The sequence below is a fragment of the Cibotium barometz genome, chromosome 25, assembly GCF_041138505.1.
Source record: "Cibotium barometz isolate CiBa-2024 chromosome 25, ASM4113850v1, whole genome shotgun sequence".
Lineage (NCBI taxonomy): Eukaryota > Viridiplantae > Streptophyta > Polypodiopsida > Cyatheales > Cibotiaceae > Cibotium > Cibotium barometz.
Genome location: NC_141070.1, coordinates 11217735 through 11234253, shown reverse-complemented (window position 1 = coordinate 11234253; position 16519 = coordinate 11217735). Strand labels below are relative to the sequence as shown.

General features: G+C 41.3%; 1 protein-coding gene across 2 annotated transcripts in view; it reads right to left on the bottom strand.

Moving 5' to 3' along the window:
• Positions 1-13882: 13882 nt before the first annotated feature.
• Positions 13883-16519, bottom strand: part of LOC147624248 (serine/threonine-protein kinase BSK1-like) — a 78588-nt gene continuing 75951 nt past the window's right edge. For both annotated transcript variants that reach the window (XM_086819213.1, XM_086819214.1), the window contains exons 8-10: positions 15721-15888; positions 14910-15023; positions 13883-14734 (exon numbers count right to left, since the gene is read on the bottom strand). In XM_086819213.1, the coding sequence (XP_086675339.1) occupies positions 14489-14734; positions 14910-15023; positions 15721-15888 (528 nt within the window). In that variant the 3' untranslated portion in view covers positions 13883-14488. The remainder of the gene's footprint in view (positions 14735-14909; positions 15024-15720; positions 15889-16519) is intronic.

Below are 16519 nucleotides of genomic sequence, written 5' to 3'. Positions count from 1 at the left end.
AACTCAACCATGGCTAATTTGCTCAATATGGCAAATATATCTCCATGGAGACATGAGAGGCCACCATGAGACCTCCATGAAACTTGCTAGAAGAGAATAGGGCAACTCTCCACCCAACCGCCGTCAGATATAGGAACCCTAGCCGGATAAAATAGCCCTGGCCGTCCACACATGTCCGGACTCCCCTGAACCGCCCGACTCCCCCTAGTCCTACCCTTGTCCTGACATTACTCCCTCTCTTTTGGAAGAGTTTTTGTCCTCAAAAACAAAGGTAGGATATCGGGTCTTGAGAGTACTAACGTCGTCCCAACTTGAATCTTCTTCCGGTCTATCTTTCCACTCAACTAGATATTGTTGTCTAATTTTGTGAGTGACGAGTTCGCTTCTCTTGAAAATCGAAGATGAGCTCTAGCTTGTATGGTAAAACTGGGGGCTCAATTAAATCTACAAGAACACATGTATCCACCACATTGGCATCTTCACCTAGCTATTTCCACATATGACTAACATAAAAAATTGGGTGAACCTTGGAATGTTTTGGCAAAGCTAACTTGTAGGCAACTTCACCTACACGCTTAAGTATTGTGAAAAGTCCACAATACCTAGGTGAAAGCTTTGGCACTTTGCCCGTCTTCAAAGTTTCCGAACTCAGAGGAACTTTGAGAAAAACTTGGTCACCTTTTTCAAATGTGACCACTCTGCAGTCTTTGTCCGCATAATGCTTGTAATGATCTTGGGCCCGTTCAACATTTTCCTAGCGATCTTTAGCATATCGTGATGATCTTGCATAAAATCTTTAACCTTTTGAATTCTTTTAGTAGCTAACCCCATAGCTACTAGAGATCAGGGTTGAAAGCCATACATAAACATGAAAGAACTAAAGCTTGTAGTGACATGCTTCGCACTATTATAAACAAATTCTAAAATTGGTAAGTAATCTTCCCAATTCGTTTGCCGTTTACTCACAATGCCCTTATCATATCCTTGAGTACTTGGTTGACCCTTTCTGTTTGACCATCACTATGGGGGTGGTCAACCGTGCTCATACTGAGCATTGTGTCTAACCTTTTGAACACTGCTCCCCTGAAGTGACTATTAAACTTCTGATCTATATCACTGACAATATTGGTTGTGGCAGCCCATAGAGTTGATAGATATTCTCAATGAAAAGCCAAGCTAACTCTGACATTTTCACCGTGGTTTTAGGTGGAATAAATCAAGACATCTTGGTCAACCTGTCTACTATAACCCAAATGGCATCATGGCCTCTACTAGTTGTAGGTAGACCTACAATAAAATCCATATAGATACTTTCCCACTTACCATCAGGGATCTCTAAGGGTTGCTGTAATAATAGCCTGCCTATCTTAAGACGCTTAGCCTTATTGACCTGGAATTTTTGACAATGCAAAACATATTCTTGGATGTCCCTGTGAAGTCCACGCCAATAGAATTGCCTTCTAACTAAGGCATAGGTCTTCTTAATTCCAAGATAACCTACACTTGGACTATCATGACACTCATAAAATACTTGGTGCCTAGTGTTGGAGTCCGAGGGTACATACACTCTTCCTTTGTGCAACAAGTACCCATTATCGAAAAATGCTTCCAACAATTAAGCTTGTCCCTATAAAGAGAAGATCTGGGTGTGGAACTATGATCTACACTCGCTCTACTGTGCGGAGTGGTAGGAATCCCTGCGTACAACAAATTTCCACACCTTTACATATGACCAATTATGTTTGCACTTACGTTGGAGTGAATCTAAAAATTCACTTTTCAACTCCATGAAACTCAACGAGTTGACTTGAGGCATGCATGAGTCACAACATTGTATCGATCCTTGCGGTACCTTAGTTGAAAGTCGAATTCTTGGAGGATTTTTGCCCACCGAACTTTACGACCTTTCAAATCAGTTTAAGTTGTCAACCACTTAATGCTCTCATGATCAAAGACAATCTCAAACTTAGCATGTAGAGATAATGTCTCCACTTCCCTAGAGCATAAATGATGGCATAAATCTCACGTTCATACGTAGAATAATTCCGCTAAGCTCTATCCAACTTCTTACTCTCAAAAGCTAATGGTCTTCCTCTTTGAAGAAGCACGGCACCAATTGCATGGTCACTAGCATCCGTTTCAACCACAAACAGTTGATTAGGATCTACTATTGCTAACACAGGTGCGATAGCTATGGCAACCTTAAGACGATCGAAACTTTATTGTTACTCAACACCCCAAACAAAGTTGTGACCCTTATATTTTAATTGGCCCGTCATGGGAACCACTAACTTAGCATAATCCCGGGATGATTTTACGATAGAACCCTGCCAATCCAAGGGATATTTATAATTCCTCCAAAGTGGTTAGATGAGGCCACTTAAGGATTGCCTCTACTTTCGTAGGATCCATCTAAATTTCCTCTGCTGAGATCATGTGACCCAAATAATGGATCTCTGGAGGCAAAGAACTCACACTTGCTCTCTTTAGCGTAAAGTGTGTTTTGCCTTAACAAGCAAACACTAATCATAAGTGTTGCAAATGCTCTTCCTCGTTTGCGACTAAAGATCAAAATATCATCAAGAAATACTACATCGAATTGACCAAGATACGGGGGTAAGACGTGATCCATAAGCATCATAAACATAGCAAGAGCATTAGTTAGACCAAACGACATAACTAAAAACTCATAATGCATAAATTTGGTGCGAAAAGCTGTATCAAGCACATCCTCCATGCGGATGCGAACTTGATGATACCCCGATCTTAAAGTCAATCTTGCTAAAGTATCGCGCACCTTGCAATTGATCAAAAAGCTCATCAACTCGCGGTAATGGATACTTATTCTTTATGATTGCGTTCAAACCATGATAGTCCACACATAAACACATAGACCCATCTTTTTTTTTCACCAATAAAATTGGTGATACCCATCGTGAATTGCTAGGCCTAATGAAGCCCCGATGAGGTAGTTAGCAAGCTCATGCTCTACCTCACTGGCTTCACTAGTGCTAAGCCTATACGGAGGCTTGTAGATTGGTATAACATCCTTTAGCACTTCAACGGCATGCTGGATATTTTGGTCAGGAGGAAAACCAGACGGAAGTTGCTTGGAAACACATCATGAAATTTATGCAAAAGGCTTTGCAAAGAATTAGAAACTTGTTGAGTGAGCTTAGGAAAAATGTACGTTTGTTCATTATTATGCATAGCACTAACAGGTTCACATATGACAGAATTGAGAGATTTAATACTCAAACTAAAATTAAAATCATCACCACTAGCATCATCATGAGACAAAATTGAAGGAGACATGTAACACAAAAGAGATTTTCTATTTCAAGAGCGTGTACAAGGCGGTTCACTTCAGCAGAACAAATGATTGGAGATGGGGACACATCATGTTCACCTTGCAAATGAACTTGTTTACCATTGACCTGGAAATCAAAAGTATTATCTAGATAACTACAAAAAAGAGATGGTCCTAAATGAAACAACCATTCATGACCCAAAATAACATCAGCTCTAGTAATATGCATAACTTGAAAATATAAGTGCATTTCATGTCCCTAAATAGTGAGTGGTAGATGCTTAACCACTGTGTCCCATACATGCTTATCATGCCCATTACTACAAGAGATACCATGTATTTATAATCACTAGGGCTTTGTGGAAATTTTAATTTTTAACCAAGTGATAATTTAGAAAATTATGTGTGGGCGCCCCATCATCAATCATGACACGAACTCTTCGTCCTTGATGTGTCCATGCATCCGAACCAAATCATAAGGCCCAAAAGAGGGTGCCCACATATCGTAGAGATTACACAACACTCATGCGTGGCATTGGTATGGCATACTTGAACTTCAGAAAACTTTTGTGAGAAGCCTCAAGTGGCAAGACTTGCGCCGCGTGCACTGCCTTACTACTGCCTTTATCGACATCTTTGCCACGGTCTTTGGACAATTCTATTTATCGTGATTAGTAGCCATGCAAATAAAATATAAATTTTCCTTTTTAGATCGCTCATAATCTTGCGGAGATAAGGGAACCCTTGGCCCCTTGGCCTTCTTAGCCACATCACTACCTTGTTTGCTCCCTTCCGTTTGTTCCCCTTAGAACTATGGAAGCCAGATCTCCAACCCAAGGTATCTTGGTCGTGCGTTTCCTCTCAATATTATCATCGAAGATCTGTGCATTTTTTATGGCCTTTTCTAAAGTTTTAGGATACTGAGTTTTAACCTTAGTCTTATATTTATTATCTAGACCACGTAGAAAACCTCGTACTTTCTTAAAATCATCCAAACCTTCGAGCTTGAGAATTATCCCACGATACTTGAAAATATATTGAGTCAACATAAGACTTTCCATCTTACAATTGTCCCAAGCATCCTAGTTGCGATCTTTCTCATTCTCACGTAAGAATTCTTTCCGAAAAAAGTGTCTCAAAAGCAGCCCATGTCATAGGTCGATCGCTCTTGCTGAGGCTCATCCACCACTTGTAGGCCTTGCCCACAAGCGTAATACTTGCCTCGAGCATACGAACAACATCAAGAGAATGCTTCAAAAGATGCAAGTCCATCCACTTTTTTAAAAAAGTCTTCATTGTATCTTTATTACGCTCCTTCTCTCCCCTGCGGAACATAGGAGGCTTTATGCTCTTAAGCATAGCTGCCACTTCCTAATTCCCAGGCGCTTTGGTGTCTTGAGTTGACCTGACCCCCTAGGAGTAGATGTCCCTAGAGTATCAATCGAGACATTTCGAAACCTTGAACTGGCGACCAACTGCTTAAGAGTCTCTTGCATGGTCTCTAATCTTTGAGAAAGAACAAGCAGATTTTGTTCAATACATTGTGTGCGTGTTTCTAATAAAGTATGTGCATGTAAATCCACAAATCCATGATTACCCACATCTAAATCAGGCATATTAGTATCCAAAGATGGAAGACCGCGATGCTGCTGACCCTTGGGGTGCTTGAAATCTTTTGAGGTCATGGTAAAAAATCAAATTTATATGCAAGACGAAGATTAGTACGTGACCAAAACCGGCTTATCTTGCTCTCGTCGGAGTATGTTGTTTGGCGGCCTTGTTGTTGACACTGCTCTCGTCCCCTTGCTGTGTGTGGACTGTAGAGAAATATCAAGAAAAAGCCTCCTCGAAAGCGAGAGAGAGAGAGAGAACCTCTTCGAGAAAAAGCCTCCTTCGATTGCTGCTGTTGCGTCTCTCTTTCTTTCCACATGTCGGCCTGTGTGGGTGGTCATAGATGCTCCCATTGTTGTTGGTGTTGTGTGTGGCTTGGCCGACTGTGTGCGGGCGACTATTGTGCACTTTTACAGTGCTATAATACTTTTGTTGATGGCACCGTTCCTGAGCTTAACCGGGAGGAAATATAGTTGACGGGCCTTGTTCTGGGGTCTCAAAATAATTCTCTGATTTGGCAATATATACAGAGGACAATGAATGCTCCAAGATAAAATATGCCTCGTCTCCAATCCCTGCATACAAGTGTAAAGGACAAATGGGCTCATACTCTCGTCCAATTTCAAGTAAGGCCTCCACATTTATCCCACCAATAGTTCCAAGCTTCCCCCGGATCATGTTGATTGACACAAGACATTTTCCATTTGAGAAGGGGACTCGGATGCATGCACCCATTATAGAATGGAGGAAAACACGAGCCTCCCTGCATAATGCAATCACAACAACAATTAAGGAATTTACATTGAATATTAGCCAAAAACATTTTAATACTAGATGTTCTTGGTCTAATCAATAGCATATACTAGCCATAATACAATTTTACTAGGCTCATTTTAAGACTATGGGTAGAAGCAAATAAAAATATTTATTGCAAAAACAGTCATAATGAAGGGTATCAAAAAGAGTACATGTATATATGTATATATGTTTGTGTGTGTGTGTGTATGTATACACACACACACACACACACACATATATGCTTTGTGTTAGTTCTTGCACTTTTTTATAATCTCCTGTTAGATTTCAAAAACTCTACCAGTTGGATGCCATAGCATAACTGTGCTAGCTAGATTTAAAAAAATCAAAAAAATATTGACCAAATCCTTAAATTTTAGTGTTGAAATTCATTAGTGTTAGGATAAAAAAATTTGTCCAGTGCCTAACTTAGGGTTTTTAGTAGTCGGCTACTTCTTATGAAGCTATTACTTAAGGCTTTTAGTCGTCCTCCGCACAGAAGCATCTTCCCTCGAACACACACGCAGAGAAGCGATCATGAAGCATCATACGTCTCCCCAGCAAAGAAACGCCGATCTCATGCGCAGGGCCCTCTCCCCACTCCAATCTTTCTCCCCAACAAAGAGACACAGAAAAGTATCATCATCCATGAATTTGTGCTATTTTGCCTGAATGAATTTGTGCGCTCAGTGCACAAAATAATAGGATGTTTTGCTGCCGCCACACTCCACACACAGTAGTATGAGATGGGCGGCGTTACTTCTTGCTATTTTTCTTGAATGAATTTGTGCACTCAGCGCACAAAATAATAGAATGTTTTGCTGCCACAACACTCCAGACACAGTATGAGATGTGCGGCGTTACTTCTTGCTATTTTTCTTGAATGAATTTGTGCGCTCAGCGCACAAAATAATAGGATGTTTTGCTGCCGCAACACTCCAGACACAGTATGAGATGTGCAGCGTTACTTCTTGCTATTTTTCTTGAATTAATTTGTGCGCTTAGCACCCAAAATAATAGGATGTTTTGCTGCCGAGCATTGAAAAAATCATCACGATTTTGAGTTCGTTTCAAGCTTCGGGGGCGCTGCCCCCGAACTCCCCCACCAAGGGGAGCCTAAATGGCTGCCGCCGCCGGCTCCCCTTGGATCCCCCCGGCGGCAGAAATTTAGAGAGTAGTGTAAGAACATGCTATCTATATGGTGCTGTCTCAAACACATTGCATAGACTGTCTCTCTTACTACTGTCTATATTATGCATAGACTTTGTGTATACAAGAAGCTCAAAAAACTCACATTTGATGTCTTCTTGGTTGAGAAACGGCTCACACAGTCGAGAGAGGAGACCAGCAAACATGTGCATCTACAGAACAATAGCACAAAAAGAAAAAAGTTTGTCCTTAAAAAAGTGCTGGATTGCGAAATATCACTTCTAAAGTTTATTAGTACTCAATATTGAATGCCTTCAGATTTGGGCTACCGAATCTTTATATATTTTCCAATAAATTTGAATGCCTTGAATTGAACACCTGAAAAGGGCTCCGTAAATATTTTCCAATGAAGATTTTTTTAAAATATTCAATACGGCATTGAATGCTTTGGAATTTGGGCCAAAGCACTCCATATGATAATCTCAAAGATATTCTGTTCTCGTTAATGAGTTGGCCGTTTTGTTGGATAGTGAATGTGCCACCTTTGTTTGATGATTGTGTTGCAGTACTGAATTTAATCTCTTTAGTGAATGTGCCACCTTTTTTTTTAAGTTTGTGTCGTAGTGTTGAATTTGATGTTAAAATAATCAATTAATTATACAATACGAGTAGAATACTATTTGAAGATTTGTTCTTGTATTTTTGCATGGCTATCTGGTTTTCAAATGAGTTCGAGTCATTTCACTAGAGCATCTTGCTTGAAAGGTTCTTGTTGTGCAAAAATGGATGAGGTACCTCTTGCTAAGCGGAAAAAGAGTGTGCAGGTTGGCCCAGGTGAGAGCTCATCGAGACACACAAGGAGGCAAGCTGATTTTTCCAGCACTTTGGAGCAAGCCACCTCCTCAAACCCTACTACGGAGCATGCGGTACATATCATAGATGACACTAACCTGGAGGTGGATATGGATAGGCAGCATCTGCATAGTGATGAAAGAAATGAGGAGGATGGACAAAATGTAGTGGGGGCAATTGAGGAAAATAAAGGTGATCAAAATGAGGGTGAGAATACTCAAGGTGGTGATAATGAGGATGAAGGTGAGAATACTGAGGATACTGGGAGAGAGATAGAGGGGGAAGAGAACACACATCCACTAGAGGATCAAGAAGAAACAGTTGTCACAAACCAAACTGAAGGAAGCAAGCAGAAAAAAAATAAGGTTGATATTTTTTGGAAGATTCTTGAGACATCTACTCCACAAGCCTTTTTAGATAGGATAGGAGTCAAATTTAGGTCTCCACCTCCACGTGTTCCTCTCTGTAGGATAATCCAGACGGAGGCAATCCGAAAGGTTTCTCCCTCAACAGATAAGTCTCTTACTTGAAGCTTCAAAAAACTAGGTGGGTACATTGAGAGCATGGGAGCTTTCACAGTATCAATTATGGACTTGGAAGGGGAGGAGACACCATTGACACAAGAGAGGGAGGAATCTTGGGATGAGCATTGGAGGACTGTGAATCAACAATTTGAGGAAACTCTTGCACTTGACCCCGATTGGGGTCTGTACTTGAGCCGAAAAATGGTGCATATTCTTGATGGTAATAATCGACACAATGCTTGGAAGGACTGCATTTCTACAGGTGAGTTCTCATTGGGATGTTATAGTTTCTTATTCTTCTTTGTCCTTCCTAATTTTGTGTTTTATTACAGGGTTTCAAGGGGATTTGTCCATGCATTGTTGTGTTCTCTGTAAATTTTGTGTTCGAGCGGAGGGATGTGGGTGAGCTTTTGTTTTCATTGTCCAGGTTGAACAAGTAAGTTAATTTGTTATCAAAGTCTCCTTCTATGTCAAGTAAGTTGTTTGTACTCAAGAATATTAACATATTTTTTCTTTGTTTTGTAGGACGCATGATTATGCATTTGTGCCAACCACATTTGGTGATCGTCTATTTCAACTAAGAAGATTGGGAGAGTCCGACCTAACAACTCTCATGGCACATTTGGACAATGAGGACAAGCTGTGGGTTGAGAGAGAGATGCAGAGTGCATCTGCCAGAGGAAGACCCAGTTGGCTTCATTTGCCAATCCAGATTATGACTTGGCTCTTGTTCAAGGACGAGATGGAGAAAAAAATTGATGAGGCATCAAATGGACCACTTGCCGAGTCTGCTAGGGAGAATGTGACTCGAAAGGTAGAAGTTCTCTACAGAGGAAAAACATCAAAATATGCAAGGATTGCTGATCCCTCCAACGGTGAGGCCTTTTGGTGTGCGGTGCTCTCCCTCCCATGGCACACGTCAACCAATCATGTGGTCATAGAGGAAAAGCTCAATATGATAGGTTCTGCATGCATCAGAGACACATATAAGGCTCACATTGTCAAGCTATTGGACAACTCTCAGGCTGCAGTGCGAGGGTATGCCAAATGATAAGACAAAGGTTAGGGAATGGCTGCACATGTACTCCTACTGGCTTCAGATCACGGAGCTTGGTTTGAGAATCCAAAATGATATTAAAAATGCCGATCGAGTCAGGTTGCCAGGTGAGAGCCGATTCACCTCTTTTGTTGTTCTATGCAGAAGAAAGTACTTTAAAAGGGCTTTCAAAGTGCATGAAGGAGGCATAAAATTTAGCCATGATATTGACCATCAACCAGGCCTACAAAGTGCTGCACGACGAGTCGTTTATAGGTTTTCCTACAACATAACCCAGATATTCCTTGTTAAAAAACATGCATGCTTCTTTCTGTGTGTTGTTTTATCATTTGGGCTTTGGCTTGCAGATGGTTGCTTTCTGAAATTGAGGAGTACCAATTGGATATTTTACCCCCTCTCACTAGTGTGTGGCTTTGTGTTGACAATCAATCTTATATGTATGCCGATTTGAAGCTTGGAAGAGTAAGTGATTGAATTTGTCATTTTGAATCCATGATTGAGAAACATGTTCATATTGAGGGTGAGTTGTGTTTACCCATGTTTGTCATTGAACAGGCCATGTCAAGCATAGAGTCTCGTTTCTGCCCGTGGTGGTTGGACCTTGAAAGAAACCATGTGCCTGAGGAGGAGCTTCATCTGTATCGCCAACATAAGTCTATATTGGAGCTTCGTAGCCAGCAAATTGATCATAATGAGTCCACATCCACATCACATGCAACATCGATTGCATCAGCTTCTTTTCGTAAGTCATTGCCAGTGAATTTAGGGAGGGAAATAGTGAATCGTGCATTGGAGGTGAATCGAGCAATGGAAGCAAATAGGGAGCAGAGTCAACAACAGACATCCAATAGTAGTGCAGGCGGGATACAACCAACTGACATCATAACCAAGACATTGCAAGCTCCATGTATGTGAGCTTCCTACCTCATCTCTATCGTGATCCGATTGTTTTGACTTAAGACTATGTGTGTTAAATGTCAAAAACCTGTCTATAGGAACCATTTATGCCTTCAATGTCAGTATTGAGGACCTTACAGCTACTTTTGTGAACATGGAGGATGCATCCTCATTGGGAAAGCAAGTGCTTGATGCCATGAATGTTATTTGCACAGTAGGGAATGTCAAAGAGTAGAGGGTCCGATTACTGTGTGGAGTTGATATTTGCAGACTTCTCCTCAAATATCATCATTGGAGGTTGTGTTGCAAACAAGGTTCCATATTGGAATAAGATTGGGGATGGCATGTATGACTCTACTTTTAAAGTTGTTGATTCTTGTCTCTCGGATCGAGGCTTCTTTACATGCCTGAGATGTCGCAAGAGTTGCAAAGTTTGATAAATGTCAAAAAGTACGTAGGAAGTGCAATTTAGTAAAGAATAGTATGCAATTATCATCTTTAATACACTAAGTATGCTTTATGAATGCAGGGTGAAGCGGATGGTAATGCAAACACAAAAAACAACACGGCCTCTGGATGAAGGATATGAAGCCATTCTTAATCTAAAAAGAACATGCCATTTTGAGTTCTTCCATGGTTCTCGATTTCCATTGCAAGTCAGCACTACTACTGAGCGTTGCTTTATCTTTAAGATGTCTACTACTGGACCTGGTTCTGGGATTGACATTGTTCGGCGAATGAACAAGGATGGTAATGGGGATCTTCATCAAGCATGGGTCTGCTTTGATCATGTGCATCGAGTGGATACTAGATGGCATACAATGGGAGCACATGTTTATGACCACATGTAAGTTACAAGCGGTAGAGAGCATTGCTTAATTTGTGTCTTTAATATAACTTTGTTTCCATTTGTGGCATGCAGGATTGGTGAGCTATTCACAATAGCAACTTGTGAATTTAGAGAAGAGGATGAGGATACTCAAGTCATGTTTTGGGAAAACATGAATTTGGTAATGGTGGAGCACACAGGGAAGGTAGCAAATTTTTTTGGGTTTATGGCGGATGAGGCTGGCGCTAACTGGAATGCAGTGAGACGTGTCTTCAACGACGGAAAGGAGATGATTGAAAGGGAAAGGTCATGTTTATGGCATTGGGAAGACAACCTTCGTATCCACACGCAGAGGTACATCTATAGCCCACATCAAGAAAAGCACAGGGAGATGTGTGAGAAGTGGAGGACTGCCCCAAACAAAGAAAGTGCCCTTCAGCAATTTCGCAGGATACGAGCATGGTGGGCAACTGGCAAGGCAGCTGATAGAAACATCCCTAAGCTTCTTAGCTGGTTGAGTTGGTGGCACTATAGGGTTAGTCGATGGGGTCATTTCATTTTAAAGGTAATGTTTGTAAGAGATTATTCATTGTATTTTAAAGGTAATGTTTGTGAATCGAGTTGAGTGCAACCACTGGGCATCGGGGAAAAAGTGTAGCTCAAGGTTGCGAGGGGGTGATGTCAGTCCTTGTTTTTGGAGTGATTGTCAACTATCCTCCTGGAAAAAGAAGAAGTATTGCTATTTTTGTAATACAGATGTTAGGCACACTTGGAAAATTACAAAGACAATATTACATCCACCAGAGGATGTCCCTTATGTTTGGCCCATTGCTAAAGGTACCAAGTTACAAGTGAAAGAAGCCTGCAAGCTTATTAGAGCAAGATATGACATTGGTATTCCTCTTGAGTTTTTTCTAGAAAAAGAGCTTGCAAAAGGCACTAGCGAGACAAACAAGGAGGTGAAACAATTTCCATATCGACAAGAAAAAGGCTGCATTTGGTCAAATCACTGCGGCCTTAGATATGCATGCAGAAGTTGTAGGCAGCCATATACATATAGAAGGGTAAAGGAAACATTTAGTATTAATCCATTGACAAATGGGAGCCAAGACACACCTCTGATAGAGGTCACTATTCAGAAGAATCCAATGTGTTCATGTGTGGAGTTCAGAGATAGAGTGGCCAAGAAAAGACCATATCTTGCATGCAAGCACATATACTTTGTGTTCTTAATGATTCTTGGACAGGATGTGAACAACAATATGCATATTCATCAAGTTTGTATTTCTGAGAGAATTGTAAAAGACATGCTAACTAAGTGTATTAGAAGTCATCCTCAACAGCTTTAGGAACCTGCAACCCACTTTAGTTGAAATATGTGTGGGGGTCATGTCATACCAGCTGAACCGTAGTACGAGTTTATTAGTTATTGTTTTGGAAATGTTTTGGTTATTTTATAAATTTTCCTGTCTATTGTCTTTTGTTTGCTAATGGCTCTCCAACATTGTGAATACTATAGATTCAACATCTTTTTAGCGAGCCAAGCAATATAGGTTTAATAGTGATTTTTTGTATCTGCACCATCGGTTCGAAAAAAAATTTATTACAATGGTCATTTTAGAACATTTCATGTCTTCTTTGTTTGATTGCTACAGAATTGCATTGTGGTTCCACTCTTCTCTTTAACATTTCATGCTCGCTTAACATCATACCATGCCCCTACCTGCTCACTTTCACAAGAACATGAGCTGTACTCATTGCTTTGTGCTCGCTGCTCTTGGCTCGCTTTTTGACCACCCCCACTACAACCAAACCATCACCGTTGACTTCGCTTTTCTTTAAGTGTACCTTCTTAGTGACTTTATGCTACTTCACAAAAAAATCATCATATGCATTGCTCTCTCTCCTCACCCATGGTGTGACCTTATTCTGTTGTAGAATATGCTTTTACCACTCATGTAAATCAAACCATTTTAGCATGCTCTTCAATTTGTGCACTCTCATTTTATTTTACAATATTTATAACACACCTTTGTGACTTATTTGGTAGCATCTCATCATCATCATGGTCAACTTTGACCATGATTTGCACTAGTGGATTCTTTCTTATAACAAAGAAATCTTTTATTCTGTAAGCACTTGCACTTTAAGGAGTAGATTCTTTCTTATAACAAAGAAATCTTTTCTTCTGTAAGCACCTTTCATCGTCTGCGTGATGCATGTGATTTCAAAACAATGAACCTGTGTAACACTTGCCGAATAGCAAGCAAACTGCTATTGTGACACAAGCCCTGTCAAATAGTGGGAAGCTTTGGACCTCCTTTCAACAAGGGAGAGTTTCTGTGCGGGGCTTCTAATGATAAGATGTGATGCTACCACCCTCCTGTTATCCGTCAACTACCACAACTTTTAGAGCTTGCTTTTTGTGCGTCTTCTACACTTGCAACTTTCTTCCTGTGCAATCTTTGTTGGAGGTGCACATCCAGTTTTTGACAATGTATTCATCCAGCCTTTGAACTCCATGGAACTTCATGCGTAGCAGGTTCCTTGGGGGGAGAGAGAGAGAGAGAGGTTTTCCACAATTTAACCATCCACCCTTTGAACTGCGTAGGCAGAGTCTTTGGGTATGCTCCTCGGTAGAGAGAAGGGAGGGGGATTCCATTGCTAGGGAATTAGGATCATCGCTGACCAGAACTATGTGTGATAAAGCTTCGTGTGCATGCTGCAAGAGAGTTCATACCTGTGCATTATCGCCATGCATGTGAATATCGGCATTGGGACTGGTAGAGAAAAGCAAGGAACACCAACTGCAAATTTTCATTTGTGCTGGAGTTTAGAGAAAACAACAGAGCAGATAAGAGACAACAAAACAATGATTACTCTATTGAAAGCAAAAATTCTCTCATTTAGTAATACGTGGCAGAAACGAGTTTCAACATCACCCACCCCCTCCCATTGGGATGTGGGTTTTTTTTCCTTTTTGAAAAGGGGATTTAGGGTTCGTAAATTTGCTGTTTAATGCTTTTGATGACAGTGAACTTCACTTAGTACGAACCGTTGAAAGTTTTGTCGTCACATCATACCAAATTCACGCCTCAAAAAGTTGGCATGGCAGCACAACTGCTGGCATTGGTATGCTAGGCCTTCTAAAACCATGTTACTTCATAACAATTCCATATGAGAGTCAATTTCATGTATTCTCTCTTGAAACCAAAGACATGGTAGAAGATTCTGTAAAGTACTCTCGTACTGGACTCTTAAGAAGTTGCAGCTAATCTAAGCATTCGAAAAGAATATGAACGTACCCTAAATAAACAAATAGCTTGGATCAGTATGCGACCCCAAAATGCAGGACTCAGGTGGCCAAGCTAAGCAACGCGCATTTCATGTTTCACACGCATACACGCAGAGCTAGAGCCACTCAGCAGCATTTCCCACTCTATCATATTGTACACAATCTTATACTAACTCCTGCTCTGCCTTCTGGCCTCCAGATTGGCTCCTTCATCAAGCATGTCCGCTGCTTCTTTTTCCATGTTGAGCTTTGCTAGGGAAACTGACTGCAGATAAAAAGCTATGGGCCATTCAGGATTAACACATTGGGCTTGCATTGCATCCCGAAGAGCTGGATTAGGCTGATCTGTCAGAAGATAAGCCAAGCTACGCCTTGCAAATACTGTTGGAGAGACCATGGCACCTCCGTTTACAAACTGCATTACAACATCATCATTAGTAGAATACTTTTAGTATATTCTGCAATCAAGGAAGCCCTTGTTGGTATGGCCTGTAGCTCTTCATGTTAACTAGAGGTTACAAATGATAATTAAAAACACACACAGCTGCGAGCAGAAGAGTGGCGTGGTCGGAGATGTAAAGCGAGCTTACTTCAGAATACCACTCGATAGCTGTTGTGAAGTCTTTCTCACGAAAAGCTAGATCACCCTTCTTCCTGGAATTCAGCATGTCTTGCATTTCTTTTGTCCACATTTGAAACGAAAGCTGAAACATAAATGTGCAGAGATCAGAAAGGGATTTCATGGACTCATCACTATCAACTCCTTGTCTCAACCATTGGATCAGGCTACCTGGGGGTAGCAGAGAAGGGTTAAAAAAGCAACCACTTGTGCTATGGACTGGAAATTTGTCTATCCCCTGATGCCATGCATCTGTAGAATAGCTTGTTCCTACAGCACCAACCTCTAGAACAGCACAATCTGCAGGCAAATCATTTTAAACTTTTGCTTCGTCCTAGCTATATCTCCAGAACAAACCGGCTGTTCTCGCTCATGGCAATCAGGATATGCTTTTCCAGGATTGTCCTCCAGCTTATCAGATACCTAGTTAACTAGTTAATCAAGAAACCAAATCCATTGGTGCCAACTCTATCTTTGTTCCTGAGGTTATCTGCTTGGTTTGTTTGACTGTAGCATGCATTAAGCATGAAAGTCCAGATGCTCTAAAAAATGGGGCAGCACTTGAGATGGTAAACATACCATGACTTTACATTAATTCCAACCCTATCTTTGTTCCTGAGGTTATCTGCTTGGTTTGTTTGACTGTAGCATGCATTGAGCATGAAAGTACAGATGTTCTAAAAAATCAGGCAGCACTTGAGATGGTAAACAGAAAAAAAGGAGTGATGCATGCGACAGCAGCAGAAGAATGAAAAGGTTAACTATGATGTCATGGGCATTACCTCATTGTCACCAACGTCATCTTTGTAGTGTAGTTTCACTAAATTTTCATGTATCGCTGTAAGATCCATTCTTGAGCATGCATCTTTCAGCGCAGAAGAACGAGCAACAATCAGCAAAGGTTCAGAAGGTGGTTCTCTCCGTACACCTAGCATCACGCACGAAGGTACCTATTCATTCATGATTAAACTTGTCAGAACTTCGGAAGTAAAATCATTCATAGATTGATTTGATAAGTTTGCAAACTTAGCTGAGTTTATTGCTTGCTACTCAACAAAAACTTAGCTGAGTTTATTGCTTGCTACTCAACAAAAACTTTTCCATAAATCAACATGGTGACCCCATAGTCACAGGGGACGGGAGGATGGGACGTGGGGGCGCCGTGTCGGGACGTAGTAGGAACTGGGACAGCGGGGACGGTCGGACGTCCCCCCCTGGAGGCGTCCCTCACAAGGGACGGGGGGGCAGGGACGGATCTCGGCAGGGACGGAGTGGGGGATGCATGCTGCGGGGGACGACAACTGTCCATTAACGGTCACTTTTATGACCGTTGAGGGACGCCGTCTTGGGGGCCCTTTGGGCCAGTTTGCCCATAGTTACAAGGGCCATAGTGGCCCTCTTGCCTTGCCTCTTCAAGTCTTCAAGACTCTTGCCTCTCCCTCTTGCCTATCTATATAAGAACAAGCACACACGCACACTTCCTGACACACACCTTCAACTAGAGTCAAGTAAGTTCAAGTCTCATTGCTCATTGCTCAAGCTTCAAGCCACACCCACACAAGCACTCCCTCCCTCATGAAT